Source organism: Perognathus longimembris, chromosome 2, assembly GCF_023159225.1.
Source record: "Perognathus longimembris pacificus isolate PPM17 chromosome 2, ASM2315922v1, whole genome shotgun sequence".
NCBI lineage: Eukaryota > Metazoa > Chordata > Mammalia > Rodentia > Heteromyidae > Perognathus > Perognathus longimembris.
Genome location: NC_063162.1, coordinates 22,590,972 through 22,611,107, shown reverse-complemented (window position 1 = coordinate 22,611,107; position 20,136 = coordinate 22,590,972). Strand labels below are relative to the sequence as shown.

Here is a 20,136-nt window from a genome sequence, read left to right as displayed (position 1 = left end):
ATCATTTTTCCTGGGACTCCTTGGAGAACCTGAAAGAGACTTTCAATCAATGGGGCTGGCAATGAGCAAAAGGGCCCAAGAGACAGTGTGGGACAGGAGACAAAGAGAGGCAGAGCCTGAGGGAGGAGGCTGAAGAGAGGCTGAAGCTCAGGGTTGGATTCTGACCGGCATTGCTTTGCAGGCATCCGGAGAAAGAATATTAGAACCAGAAACTAAGAAGTTTCCTTCCTCTTGCTGGTCCCTCTAATATAGGATGGGCTACTTAGAGCCATGGTACTGATGCCTCCTTCAGGGCCTGGGCCCTGGCCTGGCCACTGTCTCAAACCTGAGCCCTGTGCTCAGTAACTGGGACAAACTGGCTTAGGAACAAGAAGGGAACCTGGAGCTGAGTGAGTGAGTGAGCGAGTGTATCCTCAGTTCAAAATAACCCCATTCCCTACTTTGTGTCCCTTTACATGTGTGACTGGGACATTGTGTCTCTCCTGCCTTTGGTAATACAGGAACAAGCACACCTGATGGAATTATGGCCACACCTCACATTTTATAAGTCATTTGCACGCCCATTATCACTTGAGAAACCTGGGAGAAAGGAATGGTTATTATCTCAATTTTACCAAATAGGAAACAGGCACAAAAAGCTATACTATAAAAGGTGACTCATGAGGCCACCACCTCCATGTAGGTCTGGATGTGATTCTGAAGTGACATCAAGAGGCTAATTATATGTCACAATCTCACATGTATGTAATGGAATGACCTCATGCTAGTTGTATATGGCTAGATTTAAATGTATTTGTTGTTTGGTGTATGATAAAAGGAAAAATACTTTTGTTTTTAATTTTGATGCACTTGAGTTGGAAAATCACTGTTAGATGACAAAGAAAAAAACACATCAATAAGGTCTGTTGTGTTTAATAAAAAATAAAAATGTGTGGCTAGGTACTCTAGGTACTCCTGACTCATGCCTGTAATCCTAGCTCCTAAAGAGGCTGAGATCTGAGGATCATGTTCAAAGCCAGCCCAGGGAAGGAAAGTCCTTGAGGCTCTTTTCTCCAAACTAACTACAAAAAAAAAAAAAAAAATTCCCTGAAAGTGGACCTGTGGCTCAAGTGGTAGAACACTAGCTTTGAGCATAAAAGCTTAGGGACAGTGCCCCGGCCCTAAATTCAATTCCAGGATCAGCACAATAAAATAAAATAAAATAGATGTTATGGAATTGTGGTCTCTTTGCACAACTACCTAACAATAAAAACTTTAAATGAAAAATGCTAGTGTGCCGGAGGCATGGTTCAAGTGTTAGAACACCCATCTACAAGCAGTTAGCCCTGGGTTTCAAACTCTAGTACTGCCAAAACAAATTGGTTATCGGATGGGAGGGGGGGTGGGCTTTGTGAGCAATGTGGAAGACCTTCACTTCAGTTCTTAGTGTTGTATTTAAAAAAAAAAAAAAAAGTTAGTCCGGTACTAATTTGGCTAGGATTTCCCTGAAAGCACAGAAAGTCATATTCCTGTAGGAAGATTTTAAGAACTTTGATTCAGGTTTGCTGGGGGGTCTGTGTGCCCCTCCAGCTTCCTATCCCTAGTCTCAGAATCTTTCTAGATTTCAAGTCAGTAGATGGGGGAGGGGGTCTTAAGAGCTGACTTTCAGTTCACCAAAGGAGTCTTCTGGAGCTGGGCTACACACACCCTTGCCTTAGAGCCTTTCTTTCTAGGTACTTTGTTCCTGGGCTGGGGGAGGGGGGGGGAATGAAGTCAGTCACAGGCTTCCAGTGGCACAGAGCTTACCCAGCACTTTCTTGTGTGTACTCCTCAGGGTTAGTGTGTGAGCAAGGCTCTAAAAGAGGGAGTCTCTTCCTAAGTGAGTAGCCGAATAAGTAGTGTAACTGAGAAAAGAGACCAGGAGTAGGTTAGGCATGGGAACCTTGGTGCTCATAGAAGTGGGGGTGGGGGTGGGGGGGGTGTCAAGCACAAGTAAAACAAGTGCCTATGAGAAAAGTGGGTTGTGAGTCTAAAGGAGAATTTGTGACCAAGGTGTAAGAGATGTAAATTCCAGATTGGGTAGGCACAATATGGAACAAAGCTAAAATGTGTCTTTCATCAGGGATGAAAGCAAGGACCCCAGAGACTTGGGGCGAGGGGACCAGAATGTAGTAGAAGCTCCATGTTCAAGCCCATCAAGTGAATGTGGGAGGGATGGGGCCCTGGTCCTTTTGCCCTTGGCCTTCACCAGGTCTCTAATGACCATGGAAGCTGGCATCTTTTTCTTTTATTCTGAGTTTGTTTGTTTGTTGGCTTTAGAATCCTGAGCAGAATAGCTTGTGAGGTATCCCCCCCACGCCCCCCCCCCCCGCCCCAGCTGCACAATGAACTGAGGACCCATTCTCTAAGAACAACTTTGTGATGTGCAAAAGTTGGGGTAGGTGTGTAGAGATCTTGGAGATTGAGCCTGAGACCTGAAAGCTTATGGCAGGCTGCGGAGCCTCCTGATGGACGGAGTGGGATAGAGCGAGTACGGACAGCCGTGGACAAGGGAATCCGCAAAAAGTTGTGGACTATGTGAGTGAGAACGCCCCTGAATGCAAAGCGTGTGACAGTGAAGGAGAGGGGGTGGGGTTGGGAGGGTGTGCCAGCGTCTGGACCCAGGATTCGGTGTTTGGGTGCCTCCAGCAGCGGCAGCGAGGGTGTTGGCTTGCCTGCGGCTGGCTGGGGACCTCGGTGCGAGCGCGCGCGTGTGCGCAGGGCGGAGGCCCGGGGGGCTCCTCCGCGGGTGGTTGGGAGCGCAGGGTCTGTGAGCGCTGGCTCGCTGGCACGAGCGGCGCGCACAGCCCAGGCGGCGGGCAGCCTGGGTTATCTGAGCAGCTCCGTCTTGGGTGGCTGCGCCCAGATCTCTGAGCGGCAGCAGCGAAGGCGAAACGCGCTGACAGACAGACTTGGGAAGAAGAGGGAAGCCAGACCCGGGCCCTGGTGGCTGCGGCGGGGAGCGGAGCATGGAACAGAGTCAGGCAGGTAAGAGCCCGGGGAACGCGTCCCTGGCACTGGGAAGAGCGAGGGTGGGGAGGAATGGGGGTGGCTGAGACTAGCAAGGTTTCCGCTCCTTTCCCGGCTTGACCGAGCCGGCGACAGTAAGGGCCGGGGACAGAGGTTCTCTGGACTTTTCCCCACCCCATGGCCCTCTTGAGCCTTCCTTCCTGATGCCCTCCAAATCTTCTAATGAAAACTTTCCACCTAGAAAATATGAGTGTTGTAACTTCTCTTGTCTTCTTGGTAAAACTTGGTGTTTCTTTCTTTTGGGTGTCCAGGAATAGAGCTTTCTGCTTCCTCTGCAGGCACTAAGAATTTTGCAAAACTTCCCCCCAAGTTGGAAGAGTGTTGGGCAGGCCTTAGTTTCTAGTGGAGAGTGAGTGTGGGCGTGGACACCTATGCTAGCGAGTGGAAAACGCTGCACAAGTCTATGTGCACACGTGCGTAAGAGTCTTATGTATTTGGTTATGAGCACTAGTGTAAATGAAGTGGGAAGGCCTTGCCCCAAAACTCAAGACTCACGAGGCAGGTTCGGAGGGGGAAAAAAGTGGCAAGGGCCCCCGCAGGCCCAGAAGGGGAGGAGACACTGAAATCATCTACCAAAAAGGTGATGACTGTTCTCTTTTATTTGCCTTTCCCCACCTCCTTTAGACTTGCCAGCTCACCTCTGACTGCCCCCATTAGGTGTCCCGGTGTGTGTGTGGGGGGGGTGGGTGGAGGGAGATCAAATACCAAGTTTAGTTCAGAACTGGGAGAGAGGGAGATAATTGGATCAGGTTGCTAGAGTTTTCCAAATAATTCAATAGAGGTCAAGGTCTACCTCTGGCCTTTCTACCTCACTCCTCACCTTCCCCAAATCTCATTTCTCCTCTTCCAACTCTCCCAGCTCAAGTTCCAGTTCTTTCAGCTGAAAACTCAGCCTACCTCTGCCTTCCAGCATGGCTTTTGCCCTACTATCTTGGCTCAGTTCCTGAGCTGTCTCCATTCTCCTCCAGGGTTTTGTCCCCACTGGGGAACCTAGGCCCCTAAGAGTGTCAATTGCGGCCTCCTTGGGCTTTTAGGGCTCTGGGCAGACCCTCCACACCAGAGGTTTAAGTAGGGAGATCAATAGCAAACAGTTGTAATGATCTAATTAATTATGGCAAAATTAAAAGCGAGTACAAAATCAATCTCTGATGGTGTTGAAGATGGAATTCAATTGAGAGCCCATCTGTGCACCCCCTCGACCGTATAAATATGCAGCCCAAGGACAGACCTAATGGCTGGGCCTTCCTGGGAACCTCTCTCCCCCTTTTTTTCTATACAGGGCTTCTCTCTCAAAGACTCTCCGAATCTATTTTGCCCTATGATGCCTTCTTCCCCACCCCACCCCCTCTGACTCCTTTGCCCCAGCTCCTGATACTACGCATTTCCCTTTTCTTTCCATGCAGGCACTTCTTCCTGCCTTGCAGGTCTGAGGTGCAATGCACTGGGTTGCTAGTCTGCCACGGCCCGTCCAGGCCTCCTCCTTAGCACCTCAAGAAGACTGAGGCAGAGCAATGGGGGCATCCCGGTGTGCTTCTCAGGGCTCCCCATCCCCGAGATACTCCAGATGGGACCCTGGCACTTCCCACTTGGCCAGAGGCTCCTGCGCTTACCGGAAGGGCAGGCTAGCTGATCATCGGGTGCATGGGCGCAGAAGGCCGGTAGGACAGGCTGGTAGGACAGGCTGGTATTAAGCTCCTATTCCTTTCTCTCCTTTCCTGGAGCAGGGCTTGCATTCTTGGCTGGCGCCACTCGGGCAAGGGTGAGGAAGAGTTGTGGAGCTGAGTAGGAGGCTGGTGGAAAGAGCTTTTCCTTTCTAGATGCCCCCACCAAGCCACACCCCAAAGCCTTTTGCCTCCCCAGCCACCTTCTCTATTTCATTCTCTTTTTACCTTCTCTCTCTCTCTCTCTCTCTCTCTCCCTCTCTCTTTCTCTCTCTCTCTCCTACCTTCATCTTTTCCATAACTGCACTGGGGTAGGGGGACAGTTCCCTGAGGGTCCTGTGTCCCCCTGAAGACCCGGTTGGTCTTCCTTCTTGGCCCACTTGGGTTAGTTCAAAATAATATTGACAGATAAATGTGATCGAGTGAGTGTGTCTACTAGATGCGCCGGCGCAACTAACCGCTGCAGCCGGGTTTGCAGAAAATGCGGGTTTTATTTAGTCTCCCCGAGCCTGTTTCTGAGCAGCAAAAACTCATCCAGAAAGGGCAAGGGAAGGTGGAAGGGGAAAGAATGAGCAAGTAGGTCAAATGTGATCTTCAGTTATTGCAGTCCCATACCTCCAGAACCATAAAAATAAGACGTTTATTTCTGTCCTTCCTTTTCCTCCACGGGCGGCTTTGAGCTCCTTGCCAGTGACGCCTTGCCTCTCCCTCTTGGAACCCTGGGCCCCCATTCTTCAGCCTACACTGGGTTCCCACGTTTCTTTCTCTCTTTAGAGGTCCCTCCTAGTGCCTGACCCAGCCACCGTGTCCTGGGGGCCTGGGGGTGGGTGGGGGAATACAGCCTGATGCCTCCCGCCCCCTTTTGCCAGGCCTCCTCACCCCGTTATTAATTGCCGTGTTGACCTGCAGGATTGATTGGTGGCCCCGCTGGAAGAGGCTGCGGAGGCCTTGGCCTCTGAGCAGCCCAGCTGAGAGCAGAGGGAGGAGGGGGGAAGCGCTGGATCTGGGTCCTCAGCCCCGCCTGGAACACAACTGTCAGCCTAAACACTCTTCACCACCCCTTCACCACGCGCTCTACACATGCCCTTAGGACACTGGAACAAACACTCCCACTATCTCCTCACCAACACACGCTCTACGTCCAAGGAGACACATCCAAATGTCTCCTTAATTAATTGAGAAATTGCAAGGGTCTTCCCTCCCTTCCTTAGTCAGTGTCTTCCAAGTATTCGTTAGCTAGGGGCTGAACCCCCATCACCTGAACTCCTGGGTCCTTCTCTCTTTTACTTTACACCTTTTCTTTTCTAGGAACAGGAGCAGAAAGTTGGGATAATCTTGGATGCAGGTGATCCTAAAAGTCTCAAACCAAACCACCCACCCACCCTCAAAGCGGCCTCGCCCTGGTTTCTGGGCTATTCAGTTCGCGCCTTTTGTTTCAAACTCTGGGAATGGACGGCTCTGGCTCGAGGAGGGTGGAGGGCAGAGATGTGCAGGCGGTCGGGAGAGGGGTCAAACTCTCCCCTCTCCCCGTCCCACGGGCCTAAGCTGTGCTCTGCGCACCCCGGCAGGTGCACAGGGCGCCTCTTCAACACCCCCAGCCGCGACCCGAGGCTACTGAAAAGTGGGTTTAGAGCCCCCCCCCCCCAGTCGTCCCAGAGCCGGACTGGGCATTAGCGGAGAAGGCAGACGTCTACAAACCTTGGCAGGTCCCCGAGAGGTCCCCGTTTCCTTTCCCGAGGCCGCTCCCCCGGTCGTGTCAGTCCCTTTCGCCCCACGTCCCCTATCCCCTCCTCTCCGGTCCTTTGTTTCCTGCCACCTCGCAGCCGGTGCCCCGCCTCGGTGGCCCTACCCTTCAGCCTCCGGGCCTGGCCGGCCGGTCCCGCGCTGCCTTACCCGGTCCCGGCTCTGGCGCGCTCTCCTCCTGCTCCTCACAAGCTCACAGCTGCTGGGAGAGGAGGAAGGAAGGGAGGGCGGGCGCGCCGCGGATGGATCCGAGACAGTGGATTTGGTGTGTGCTCACAACTCCGGGGAAACTCAGCCCGGCTGCTCCCGCCCCCTCCAACTTTCGCTGCGGTGCCACTCGTCCTCGCCCGCGTCGGCCCCTTCCTCTCTCCGCGCATTCGCTCTCCCCGCTTTCCAGCACGGGGAGTTGCGAAGCCCTTTCCCCAGCACTCACACCCTTTTCCACGGTGGTGGCTACCCCTTGACCCCCCCCCCTGCCTTCGCAGGCTCCGGGGGCGGGGGTCGCCGTGGCGGTGGCGGGTAGCCCTGGAGGTGTCCTGAGTCCTCCAGTAGCATCTCCCTCGATCACAGACCACAGCCCGAGGATCCCGAGTCCTCGGGGCCGGCTGGAAAGAGGGTTAATCATTACTTCCATCGACAGTCCGCCTTACTTGGACTCTCTCACCTTGCTTGGAAGGAGGGGAGAGAGAGGGCAGTTGGCCCGGTGGAGACTTTGGCTTGAACCAAACCAGGCTCTTCCGGCCTTCCAGGGACAGGTTTCTTTGCAGTGCCCTCGCACCTCTTGCACGACCTTTCTGATCTTTCTTCCCTTCTCTCCCTCCCTCCCCTCTGTCTCCTTGCCCAACCGCCCTGACTGGGCTGCAGCTTTGGCAAGTTGACTGCGGGTCCTGAGAGGGCCAATTCTCTTTGTTTGGAACAGGACTGGACGGAATTTCCCTCTCGGAGTCTCTGCCAGGGGGCGGGCTCCTCCCAATGTTTTTGGTGGACTGGCAGAAGGGGACCAGACTGGAGGCCACAATTAACCTGGCTGGCTGGGGTGTGGTGGTGGTGGTGGTGGTGATGTGTGTGTGTGTGTGTGTGTGTGTGTGTGAATTTAATGGATTTTCTAGCAGCTATACTGATTTTGGATGTGTGTGTGTGTGTGTGTGTGTGTGTGAAATGGGAATAGAGGAGAGTGAAAAGTGATGGAGTAAAGTGAGAAACCTGGGTGGGATGTGGTGTGGTCAAAAGCAAAGGGCTAACAAGCCTAATATGGAAGAAAGCAGGGAGGGGAGAAGTGAGGAACCACACAATTCCTCTGTAGAACAGAAGCTGGAGGAAAAGCATTACTTTCCTGCTCTAACTGCGCAGATCCTCCCCTCCCCTCCTGTGGAAGGGTAAGGGTTCAGAAACCTGGGCAGCTATGGCTTACTCTACTAGGGAAATGTTTATTTTTTCAAAATGTTTCTTGGCTGGTTCCACAGAATGGACAAGTGTAATCATCCCCATTTTACAGGTGAAAAGTCGAGGCTTTAACAAGCAAAGAGACTGTGTAGGGAGTGGGGACTGTAGGAGAGTGGTCCTTTTAGCTGAGTCAGGAGTACCAGGGGCTCTCTGCCCCTCCCCTCACCTGGCTTGTTCTCTTTGGTCAGGGGTCTCCACTACTCATATCCTGTGAATTTGCTGGCCTGATTTCTTCTGGCTTGGCTCCCTGCCCCCACCCCAGTGGTCCCCACACGGCAGCGACCTGGCTTCCCCGTGCCACTAAGGAGGCCACTCTGGTGGCCAAGTGGCTCACACTGTCATTGGCCCTCAAAGGGGCTGCGAAAGGCTGGACAGGTCGAAAGGACCTCTTGTGAGAGGAAGTAGGGTTAAAGGGGGGAGGGGCCAGCAAGGATAAAGGCCCAGCACGTGTGCCAGGTCTCCACAGGACCAACAGACCCAACAGGCGGGGCTAGCTGAGAGTCACCCCCCCCCAGGGGTGCCCAAATATTGGGAACAAAAGCAAGATGAGTGAGACCAGGAGGGAGGGAGTAAGGGAGAGAGCGAGGAAGCAGAAATTAGGGGGTCTTAGATGAAAAAAAAAAAAAGAAAGTAGCTTTAGGGGGAATGTGCTGTGGAGTGTGAAATTGCAGCCCATGGTGCTCCATATTGTACCAGAAGCTCTTCCAAAAAGAAAAAAAAAAAAAAAAACACCATCCTCCAACGTGACCAGAGGGCTAGGCAGGGGGAGGGGCAGGGAGAGAATGGGGAAGAGGAGGGGGAAGGCCGGGCGGGAGCCGGTCAGGCGGTTCTAGAGAGGGGCCCCGTAAGTACAGCGGCTGCCCCTGATCCGGCAGTCAAGGGTAAGCGGTCCGGGGCGCGCCGGGACCCCCAGGGCAAATGGCCCTCAGGGGTCCGCCCGGAGTTTGATCTTCAGAAGTTTTCTTTCTTTTTGGTGGTGATGGTGACTTCTAAAACTGGGAATGATCCAGACAAGGAGCTGGGCTGCGGAGCAGCTGCTCACTTCTCTTCTCTCTTCTATCTCTTCTTCTTTCTTCCCTTTGGACTAGTTTTTTTTTTTCTCCCTTGATTCTAAACGGATTCTCTCCCTTCCCCCCCCAACTTTAATGCGTTTAATTTGGTCCGCGCTGTAGGGAGCATTTCCTGGGGAGATACACTTAATTTCGGAATTTCTAATCCCCTCGCTCACAGTCCTGTCCCTAGCTCCCCGAGCTGCTCTCTGGGAGATGGAAGGAGGTAGGGCAGGCCCAGGCCGCGGGGGAGGGGCACAGCTGGGATGCTCCTCTGCAACCCCAACCCCTTATGAGACACCCCCCCCCCCCGTTCCCGCATCCCATTCGCCTTCTGCAATGCTCTGGGCTGAGCACCTGGGCCCCGGGTCAGCGCCCTGCAGACCGAAGGGAAGTTCGCCTTTGCCTTTTCTTGCCTGAGCAGAAAGCTCTAGGCCAGGACCTGGAAAGCGGAAACCAAGCGGCAAGGGTCTAAAGAAGCAATTGGGGGGGGGGGGGGAGGAGGCAGCGAACAGGATCCTTAAAGGTAGACACACAGATCCTGCAAAAACAACAACAACAACAAAAACACTCATGGCTTAGGGCACCTATGCATAGGTATACTGGATCAGGCATACATATTGTAGACCATTGGCTCCCAGACACCTTCACCCAGGCAGAGCAGGCTGTGACCCAGCCCGAGACTCAAGCCAACTCTAGCTGGGCCCGAAAGGGAGGCCGTAGTAGTGGGGGACGCCAGGCGCCAGGCGAGCCTGGCAGGGAAGGGAGCGAAAAAGGCGAAGGAGCCGAGATCCACAAGGAAGATTTATTGGGCAGATCAGATGCACAGAGGCGGCTAATGAAGCAAATCCCGAGATGGGTATCAGAGCAACTCCCCAAAAGTTTATTTGCCTTTAAATTTCCGCAGGGAGGCGGGTGCCTTGTTTGAAGTGTAAATGCCCCTAGGTTGGGGGGTGGGGGGGCAGGGCTGCTTTGAAAACACCATAGAGAAAAGGTTCATTTAGAGGCAGACGGAAAAGCAACCAAGCCTGACAGGTCGGAGCCCTGGTTGTGTTTGGGGTTGGGTTGTTTTCTTTCTTTCCTTTTCTTTTCCCCTTTCCTCCTCTTTCTTCTTTTTTTTTTTTCTTGTCTTGCTCTTTTCCCCCTCTAACAGGCTCTATAGAAGAATAAAAAGAAGAGCAGGAAAGGAGATAGAAGGAGAGGTCAGTAATGAGAGAAATGTGCAAGTCAGCCCTTCATCCCAAAGCCTATATAGCCTTGGCTAACAGGTCTTCCAAATTATCAGGGAGTGTTGCTCTTTGACATATTTTCTTTCCTCATTGACTTTCTAGGCCTGGGGACTTAAGGAAGAAGCTGCTAGGGGCTGGCCGTGTGGTGTGTGTGTAGTGTGAGTGCTGGCAAGGGTGTACCAAGAGCAGGGAGCATGCCAGAACTCCCTTGACTACCATGGGTTGTATGTGAAGGAGAGGTGTGGAAGTGCAACTTCCAGTACACTCTGTGCTTCTTTACAAAATGTGGAAACACCCTCCCAATACATGAAAATGTCTGCTGTCTCTGCTCACGCTTAGTATGTGCAACACAGGAATATATGGAGTTCTAGAAGCATCTAAATCTATTTAGATTCAGGAGGAGAGATTCTACCCACAGTCTGGTTCCTCCTATAGTTCAGACTTCCTAAGACTTAATTTATTGGATGACCAACATATGAAAACCTGGGGGCAAAGACTCCTCTCTGCGCTTCTCTCCATAGGACCCTTCTGCAATGCTCCCTACCTCGGATTCTGGGTTAATTACTTTCCCCCAAGGAAGCCCAAGTCTGTACTAGCTACCACTCCAGAGTCTCTTACTCCCAGGCCTGGGGGCTGTTCCCTTTAGGCAGCAGGAACTCATGCCCCCACCCCACCCCCGCCTTTTTTCTCTCCACTCGAACTTAGTGCGAGTTCGTGGGGTTGTGAGGCCAAAGCAAACCCCTGAGCGCCATCTGCAGGCCTTGAGAGGAAGCGACTGGCCTTCGGGGTTGGACCCAGCACCTTCATTCAGGGAATCTGCTTCGCTGCCCAAAGGAAGTGCGGGCAGAGGCTGAGATGGGATAAGGGGGGAGTTGTGGGGAATTATTTTCCTCTCTAGAAGTCACTCTGCTGATGGAAAAGGCAGACCTGGCTCAGGACAATCAGAAGGGAGGGCAAATGCCAGGATCCCGGCGGACACAGTCCTCTGAGTGGGAAGCTCGGAGCCCTATGAGGCTGAGCCTGATGTAAAACCCACCCAAGGAGTAAAGGAACCAAGAAAAACCAGGGTCCGAGATGCCCAGTAGGAGTCAGGCTGAGTCCGGCTGAGTCAAGCGGGTGCGATCCTGGAGCCTATCCGCTGTCCAGGCTTTGGCCAAAGGGACTAGGGCATGAGTCCTGGGCCCTTCCTCCAGGTGCCTGGGGCTGCAGACTGGAGCAGAAGGCACCCCCAAATCCAGCAGCCAGAGCGCAGCGCAGCTCGAGCTTCCCCGAGCCGCCCTTTCGCAGACCCAAGGAAACGGGAGGAGGGAGCAAAGGAGGGAGAGAGAGTTAAAACATCAGCTGAAGTGCCAAGATGATTTATGAGACGAGGGAAAATATTTCATAAAGATCTCCCGGATATTCTGTACTTAACCAGTTAGGAGACAAAGGGCTTCTCCTGCCTAGTGTGTGAGCGCGGACCCCAGCGAGCGAGTGCCGGCGAGAGCTGCGGAGGCCGGGCCCGCGGCTCCGGTAGGAGTGGAGCCAGGCCGGCGTGCTGCGCTGGCGGCGCTCGCTCGGGATCCGCAGAGCCACAAGCGGGCGGCGCTCAACCGGGTTCGCAGTCTCCGGTTCTTCCCAGCCGGGGAGAGGGAGCCTTGGGTATGCCTTGGTCTCCCGCATCCTTTGCAACCAGCCGCTCCGTGCTCGGTCTGGATCCCCAGTCCTTCTCCCCAGTCACCCGAGGGTCCCGGAGTCAAGTCTCCCCAGGCTCTCCTCCGGCCATCGGCTGGGTCCCACCAAGGCAGGTGGGTTCCTCGCCAGAGGCCTCTGGCTGGGTTCTGCTTTGACCTAGGGGGAGCCAGGGAATGAGGGGTGCTAACCACGTGTGGAATAGGAGAGGACAAACTGCTAGGTACTTTGTCCTAGAACGAGAGTGTGTGTGGGGGGGGGCGATGCGAGGATTGGAGGGTATCACGGGAGGGAAAGGCGAAAGGGGAAGGATCGGAGGCTGAGAGGGAGGGAGGAAGAACCTGGAAGGGACGAAAGGGAACTCAGAGCTAAAGGTAATCGGGTTAGGACTAGAGGTGGCGACCGGGCCCGGGCTGAGCGGCTCCTGCGGGCGGGCACCGGCCGGTGGATGGCGAGGATGGGCGAGTTGGGACTGAGAGCCGAGCTTCGGAGCGCGGCGCGCTCCGCGGCCTTCGCTCGCAGCCTGAATATTCATTGGACTGGCCCCTCTTTATCCTTATCTAACGTTTATCTTATCGGCGAGTTTCGTTTCTCACAGTAGTTTTAATCTCGGGCTCCCATTCCTCCTCCTCCTGGCCCGCTCCTCTCCCTCCCTCTTCCTTCGCCCATAGCTCCCTCCCTCCCTCCCGTTTCCCCCACCCCTGCCCTCCCTTCGCCAGCACCGGAGTGACAGGCGCGGGGCCCTCCTCGCCGAAGCTCGGGGCTCCGGCGCTGGCGAATCACAGAGTGGTGGAATCTATTGCCTTTGTCTGACAAGTCATCCATCTCCCGGCGCGGGGAGGGGGAGGGGGTCTGGAGGGGGCTTTGCAGCTTTTAGAGAGACACACACCGGGAGCCGCGGCTCCAGTCTCCGGCCGAGTCTCCTCGCCGCCGCAACCCACCTGGGGCCAAGCCTAGCACCGCCAGCGCCGCTTGGCTCCCTCCCTCCCGGCCCCACGGCCGCCGCGGCGCGCGTCTGCCTCTTCTGGGGGCGGGGGCCGGCTCGCGCGCTCCCCTCCCGCAGGCGCCCGCTCGGACATCCCGGGGATTGCTACTTCTCTGCCAACTTCGCCAACTCGTCGTCACTAGGAGCGGCCCAGCTCCCCTCCCGGCGCCCTGGGGCCACCCTCGCCCAGCGCCTTCTTCCAATCCACGCCTCTCAGATGACCAGGTTCCAGGGGAGCTGAGCTAGCGGCCTTCCCTGCCTGGCCTCAGCCCTGGTCCCAGCTGCTGCGCGAGCCATGAGCCCCCAGTTCCCCTCAGCCCTGCCCGTCATCCCGGGGCCGCTCTACTGACCGCCCAGCCCCGCGTCCCGACGCTGGGAAGTTGCGGCCACTGCGGTTGCCAGCCCCGGCGGGCCGGGGGAGGGGGGCCGACCCGGCGGGGAGCGCAGCACCGCGTCCCCGGTCCCCGCGCGCCCCGCAGCAGCCGGGCGCCCGCTTACCCTTCCTCCCCCACCGTCCTTCCCTTTTCTCCTCAAGTCCTGAAGTTGAGTTTGCGTGGCGACACGGCGGCGGCGGCCGCGCTGCTCCCGCTCCTCTGCCTCCCCATGGATATGCACTGCAAAGCCGACCCCTTCTCCGCGATGCACCGTGAGTACCGGCGCCCGGCTCCTGTCCCCTGCTCGCGCGGTTCCAACCCAGCCCAGCCCCGCGCGGCCCGGCCCCCTGCGCTCAGGTCCCAGCTCAGAGGGCACCCTGGTTTCTCCAGGTCCCCCTTTTCGTTCTGCCCTGTTCTTTCACGGTGTTTCTGGTGCTTTCCACCAGTCTCTTCGGCTTCTGCATCTGTGCATGTCCCTCTGCTTGCCTTCCTACCTTCCTCGGTTCTCACCGCATGCTTTGCCTTTTTTTCCACCTGCTTTCTTCTTAGGTCGTGGGATCCACAGCCCTGGGCCTTAGCTCCAGTCAGCCCCTAATCTTGGGTTGGAAAACTAATTGGCAGGCAGTTTTCAGGGTGTTGTGTGAGTGTATTTTCTCCCCATCTCTGCCTCCTCCCGTCCCCGTATGTCCTCCTCTCCTCCCTTACCTCATCTCTACGTTTTTAAAACTTAAGAGTTGTGAGTGTTCCTAAGTGCGAGCAACCCCAGTGTTTGGACAATTGGGCTAGGAGAGCATGGGGGTGGGGTGCCCCCTTCTGACCCTCAGCTCTCAGTATCTCTTGGCCTTTCCAGCCTAGCCAAGGCTTCTCGGGAGTTCATCTGAAATACTTCCTTGTTCGCTATTTTCCATCACCCTTTCCTCTCCTGCTTCCCTTCTCTTTGCGGTGTGAATCTGAGGTGAAGGAGATGGTTGGTCACCTTTCCCTCTCTGTCCTGGGAGATGCTCTAAAAACAAAGAGGGATTCCAAGAAGAAATCGAAGTGTGAGAGAGAACAACTATCCAAGCCTTCCAAGCTGGCCCCTGGGCAGAGTTGGGCTCTGGTCTCAGTTCTGGAGAGTCTTTGCTCTCCTTCCCCTCCTTGTTGAGGACCAAGCAGCCTGCTCCCTGGCCAGGGGGGTCAGCCAAGAGAGAGAGAGGAAAAAAAAAAAAAAACAAGGGGGAAAGAACAAAAGAAAGGCAAATGCCAATGCTGTGGGGAAAGAGAAATCAAAACAAGAGGAAGGAAATCACAGAAAATTGAAAAGATTTTATAGAAAAGAAGAGAGAAGAAGAGAAAAAATAGAGGAAAGGGAAAGATATTTCACAGAATTGGAATTTGTCTAATTCATGTCATGTCTTTAGCTTGGAAAACTATTTGCGAGGTTTTTTTTTTTTTTAAGCAGGCTATTTTCTTTAAAGAGGATTCTAAATAGAAAACTCCTCCCCATCTGTAGATTAATAATTAAGGATAATTTGTAACTTTTCACAAGGAAACTTTTTTTAGATCTGGTTCCTATCTGTGCTTGAGACAAGACAGCCAAGCAGGGAGAGCTGTTTTCCTGTAAGGCATGAATTTAGCTCTGCAGGGGATTATTTAAAGAGAAAAAAAGAATCCTGGGATAAATACATTTCCCTAATTATTTCCGAGCAAACCAGCACAGGAAAGCCAGGCCTGGGCTTCAAGCCTCCGCGGGTCTCAACAACCCACCCGGTTGGAAAGCCAGGCTCCTTGGCGGAGAGAGCAGAGCTGGGTCTGCACTCGGTGCTGGTCCTACCGCAGCGTCGAGGCCCGGTTGCCACTGCTCTGGCTCTCCTGTCTCGCGGATTGCTCCGGTGGTCCTTCAAGTGGCAGCCCACCGGGGGTCACTTGGAAACCTAAAGGGGAGCAAGGACAGTAGAAGGTGGCCGGAGGAAGTGGGGAGAGCGGCAGAGCGCGGGCTCACGGGCCCGAAGGTCTGGCCTGCGAGCAGCCGCGGCCCAGATCGGCGCGGTGGCTGGGGCGCATTCCAAACCCGATTCAACGCGGGTCCTCGTGGCGGATCGCGGGCCCCTGGACTCTTGCCGTGCCTCTTCCCAATCCCCACCCCTTAGATTGGGGCCGGGGAGCCGTGCCGAGAGCCTGGGGAGGCTGAATTATTCATCTTTAATCTGCCCGCAGCTGCCGCCTTTTCATACTGGTAACGCGAGTTCTCCCGGGGCCTAAATTATTGATGGTCGAGGTTTGGAGGGAAAGGAGGGGTGAAGTGTGGGACTGGAAATGGGGAGACCATAAGTGTGGGGGCAAAGTAAGAGGTTTCAGCCTCTGGGAGCCGCCTGACCCAGAGACCCTTGCCCAGGGGTTTGGCCCAGGCTTGCTTTTGGTCGCCCCAGAAGAGGCGGGAGAGAAGTGAAGGGGGTATGGGGTGTTCCCGCTTTCCCCGAAATTCACTAGAGGCCAGCGGGACGGAGGCTGCAGGTTGCTAGCCAGGTCTGGCCCGATTCGTTGGCTAGAAGGCTATGCTCCTGGATTGATCAATAACTGAGCTTGCAGGTTGATCTTTGTGGGTGCAGGATTTCCAGGCTGCTTGCTGAGTGGCCAGGGAGAATGGGGCACAGGGTAGTGCCCTCAGACCTGGCGCCTGGTGCCCATCTCTCCTCCGAGGCTGGGTGCCCGCACTGGATTGGATTGGAAATCCAGGGCTCGCTCTTAGTCAGGGAAGAACGGCCCTAGCCGCTCGGTTTCCCGGCTAGCACACCGAGGTTTGGGAGATGAGAAGGACTTGACTGGCTTGGGCCGGTTCACGGGGTGCCCCGTGAGTTTGGTGCCGTGCCATCGGGACAAGACGGTGGACCCCGAGTTTGACGCACCGCGGCTGGCGGCGGAACCCCTGCAGCTAGATTTTTTTTTTTTTCCTGGCTGCTGCCAGGAGCCGCGTCGCTGTCTCCACCGGGTCCCAGTCTCTGAGCTCGGCAAATCCCCGGCCACGACTACCTCTTCCGTCTTGTCCTTTCCACCTGATTTTCTTTCCACTTTTGATCTTAGAGAGGCCAGGGGAAAACTGTATCCCCCAAATTTATATGACAGAAAATGTAAAGAATCCAACAGAGAAGGATGTAGAATTCCGATTCAAAATAAATACAGGGAAAAGGCAAGACGCAAAGGTGTGTGTGTGTGTGTGTGTGTGTGTGTGTGTGTGTGTGTGTGTGTGACAACCTCTCAGTGCTCGCGGCTAAGCTGAGCAGACTCAAGTGGACCCTGGAACCCCCAAACCAAAGCCACCTCCCAGCACTCGCACGCACCCAGTCCGCCTCGGGCTTGCGGCGTGCGCAACAGCAGGGCCTCTTCTCTCCCCATTTTCTGCATCCATTCCCGCCGGCCTGCCTCCCCGGGGCCGCCCTGCCTCTTTCTCTTCTTCCCTCTCTCCTGGCTTCTCCCTCTTGCCTTCACCTTGTCCCTTGGGTCGCCCTTGGGTCGTGTTCTTTCCCAGGCCTCCGCCCAGCGTCTGCGCTTCCGCGTCTCCACCGCCCCACGGGTTCCAATCTCCACTCCCCCCGCCTTTAGTTCGGGAACCTTTCCCGGCCGCCCCCCCCCCCCCGCCCCCGCCGCGCGCCATCCCTGCTCCTTTCGCACGTCCCGGACCCCGGACCCTGACTAATGACCGGTCCCTACTGTGTGTGGGGTGTTGTGTTTTTTTCTTGTCTCTCCCCAGCAGGGCACGGGGGTGTGAACCAGCTCGGGGGGGTGTTTGTGAACGGCCGGCCCCTCCCCGACGTGGTGAGGCAGCGCATCGTGGAGTTGGCCCACCAGGGCGTGCGGCCCTGTGACATCTCCCGGCAGCTGCGGGTCAGCCACGGCTGTGTCAGCAAAATCCTGGGCAGGTGAGGGCCCGGAGCTGTCCCTGGAGACGCCCTGCCTCCTTCCCCTCCGCCGAGGGCTGGGATTTAAGTTACCCGGGACCAAGCGGGATAGGGAAACGTCCGATCGAAAGCGCTGCTCCCGTTGGAAAGAGCATTCAAACGGAGACCAGCCCCAGGAGGGAGGGTGGAGTGGGGGCTACTTAAAACATTTTCTAAAGCTCAGGAGGCCGGAAGGCAGCCCTACTGGATGCTTCATAAACGGGGAGATGTTTCCTCCAGCCCATTAAAGAGGGTAGGGCTTGGAGGAACCAGGTGGGAACAGAACAGGTTTCCAAGGAGGCGAAAAGGTAGCAGGGGGAGGCCAAAAGAGGGTCCTAGTTGTCACAGAGGCTCCATCCTCACTGGGAAAGGGTTGGAGGTAATGCCTCAGCCCTGGTCAGTGGGAGGCCTCCAAGGGCCTTTCCTCCCTCATTCCCAAGTGGAAGCCTGTTCTAACCCATGTGCACCCAGCCCCTGGGCGGCTGTCCCCCAAGAGGGAGGTAGCCCCTAGTCCTTCCCTTTATCTTCTGCATCATCCCTCACCCTAGCCAAGCACCCTCTGGACAGTCGGCTCAGCTACACTGGGTCTTTGGGGCAGGAGAGTGGCTTAGCAGCTTTGAAGCCTGCAGCCCCCCTGCCTGGCCCACTTCTTGCTGATCCCGCCGGCCTTCCTGGATGCAGGTACTATGAAACTGGCAGCATCAAGCCTGGTGTGATTGGTGGCTCCAAGCCCAAGGTGGCAACGCCCAAAGTGGTGGACAAGATTGCTGAATACAAACGACAGAACCCAACTATGTTCGCCTGGGAGATCCGTGACCGGCTCCTGGCTGAAGGCATCTGTGACAATGATACTGTGCCCAGCGTCTCTTCCATCAACAGGTGAGCAAGCTCTGAGGGTTCCCAGCTCCTGCCACTGGGCTGTCTCCTAGGACCCTGGTGGTCTCTGCTCTTTGTAGTCTCCACCCTTCCTTCTAGCCCCCAACCTGAAGTCCTTTGGGCAGGGAGAGAGGACCTGGAAGGCAGATAGACAGACAGACAGACAGACAGACAGGGCTGTCTCCAGTTCAGAGCTGGGCATTCCCTGCCAGGCTTCTCCCGCCAGCGTCCTGGAAATGAATCCAAGTGTTTGTGGTAATTAAGACTCCAAGATTACGCGCCTCGGGATCTAGAGACAATCACAGCTCATAGCAAAGCCTTTAAAATGACCACTGTCTATTCATCGCTTCCAAACAGACTTCCTTTTCTAAAGGCATGTGCCCTTCCCCAGGGCCGCTGGCCCTGGCTCTCACACCCTCTCAGCCAACTCCCACAAAGCTCGCCTCCCAGGAGCCCAGTCTTGCTAGCCAGCTCCGCACCAATTTCCGGCCTAGAAGCACTGGCATCTAGGCCTGAGGAGCAAATGCCAACCACCAGCCAGCCATTGGCAGGGAGTAGAAGAGCTAGCAAGAAGTGGGATACCAGGCAAGGAGGAAAAACTGACCCTGAGATTGACCCTTGAAAGATGCCCCTACCACCTAGAATGTCTATCTCAAGTCTGAAAGTTTGCGCTGACAACAGGCTCAGGCAGGTGGAGATAACACGGGCTTACTTGAGTCAACTCCACTTATAGGCTAGTTAGGTCTCATAATCCCCAAGCCATTCTAATGTGCTACCTGTGAGAATGCATGGGCATGCTCCGTGTGTGTGTGTGTGTGTGTGTGTGTGTGTGTGTGTGTGTGTATCTCCCAGCTGGTATACCAAAGTGCCTGTCTGCGGCTATCATGAAACACACAAGCACCAGGTACCCAGGTGCCTTTACAATTGCCGAACATACAACCATGTATCTGAAGAATCTGCACAAGTCATGCATCAGTCAGAAGCAAGTTGACCCCCCCCCCATTTTAAAGCATCCTTAAAAGAGAAAAAGGAGAAGAGTTTCATACTCTGTTATTCTTTGCACTCTTCATAGTCTCATTATCAGGACAACTAATAATTCAGATGGTGCCTTCTTCTGAAACTGGTATCACCTATCACATTTTTTAATATTTTGCAAATGATATGGAATTATCCCAAATCATCCTGAAAACAGCAGGTAAAATTAGCTGGTAGAATGTACCTTGGCTAAAGAAGATTCCCTCTGCCACACTCGTGCTGTAACGTACTGCGAGGCGACCTCAGAAATTATCCCAGTGTGTGCCATCTGTATTAAAATGGTTATTCAGTTATGAACAGGGTAACATAATACTGATCAGCTAATTATACACCCTCCGAAACCCTCAAGCTCCCTGGGCTTGGCTCAGCCAGGTATTGAAAACATGGTGGTTTGACATTCAGGAGACTAGGTGGTTGGAAAAAGGAATAAGTGCTTTGCATTTAAAAGTCAGAAGGAGGCTGGGGAAGCTCCAAGGATGAGGCAACTAATGAGCAGAGAGGATAAAGTACTGTTTTTTGAGCCATTCAAGAACTTTGTCTCCTGACCAGCAGATAGACCTGGGGTCTTGGGAAGAGAGCGGCTCCTTGCTCTTAGGCCAAGTAGCCCCGCTCTGGAGCTACGAGTGCTGGACTGGAGTGGTAGTGCTCTGGAGAACATTTCTGAGAAATGCTTGTTGTCAGGGATGGGATTTGCAATCCTTTAGGGGAATCTAAGATAAATAGAGTTGTGGTGATTTGTTTTTCTTGAATGAGATGAAGGAGTGGAGCAAGAAGGTAGGTGCAGTGGCAGCCTTGCCTAGCACTTCCCTTACACCCTCTCCCTCTCATACATGCCTCATCACTGAAATACTGTTGGAATGTGGTTTAAACACAAGTTTGGGAATATTTCAACCTGAAAAGGAATAAAGAGCAGGAACAGGTGACCCCAAGACCAAGCTCCAGAGGTGTTGAGGTGACCCACTAGAATTTGGAGAAAGTAGACAAGTGAGCTACCAGCGAGATGAGTATGAGGGAAAGAATGGTTTCAGCTTGGCTGCTGCAGAATCTGCCCCGCACAGGGCCTGGCATCTGAGAGGTATGAAGGCTTTCTTGGGGTTCAGGTAAATAG

General features: G+C 54.7%; 1 protein-coding gene across 10 annotated transcripts in view; it reads left to right on the top strand.

The window, feature by feature from the left end:
• Positions 1 to 1,742: 1,742 nt before the first annotated feature.
• The window catches only part of Pax2 (paired box 2), a 92,313-nt gene continuing 73,919 nt past the window's right edge, over positions 1,743 to 20,136 (top strand). For 2 of the 10 annotated variants that reach the window (XM_048338447.1, XM_048338444.1), the window contains exons 1-4: positions 1,743 to 3,234; positions 13,365 to 13,475; positions 16,931 to 17,099; positions 17,799 to 17,996. In XM_048338447.1, coding sequence (XP_048194404.1) covers positions 3,192 to 3,234; positions 13,365 to 13,475; positions 16,931 to 17,099; positions 17,799 to 17,996 — 521 coding nt within the window. In that variant the 5' untranslated portion in view covers positions 1,743 to 3,191. Of the gene's footprint in view, positions 3,235 to 11,941; positions 11,961 to 12,265; positions 13,476 to 16,930; positions 17,100 to 17,798; positions 17,997 to 20,136 lie in introns of those variants that run through there. The other 8 variants (XM_048338448.1, XM_048338446.1, XM_048338445.1 and 5 more) reach the window with 8 other exon arrangements.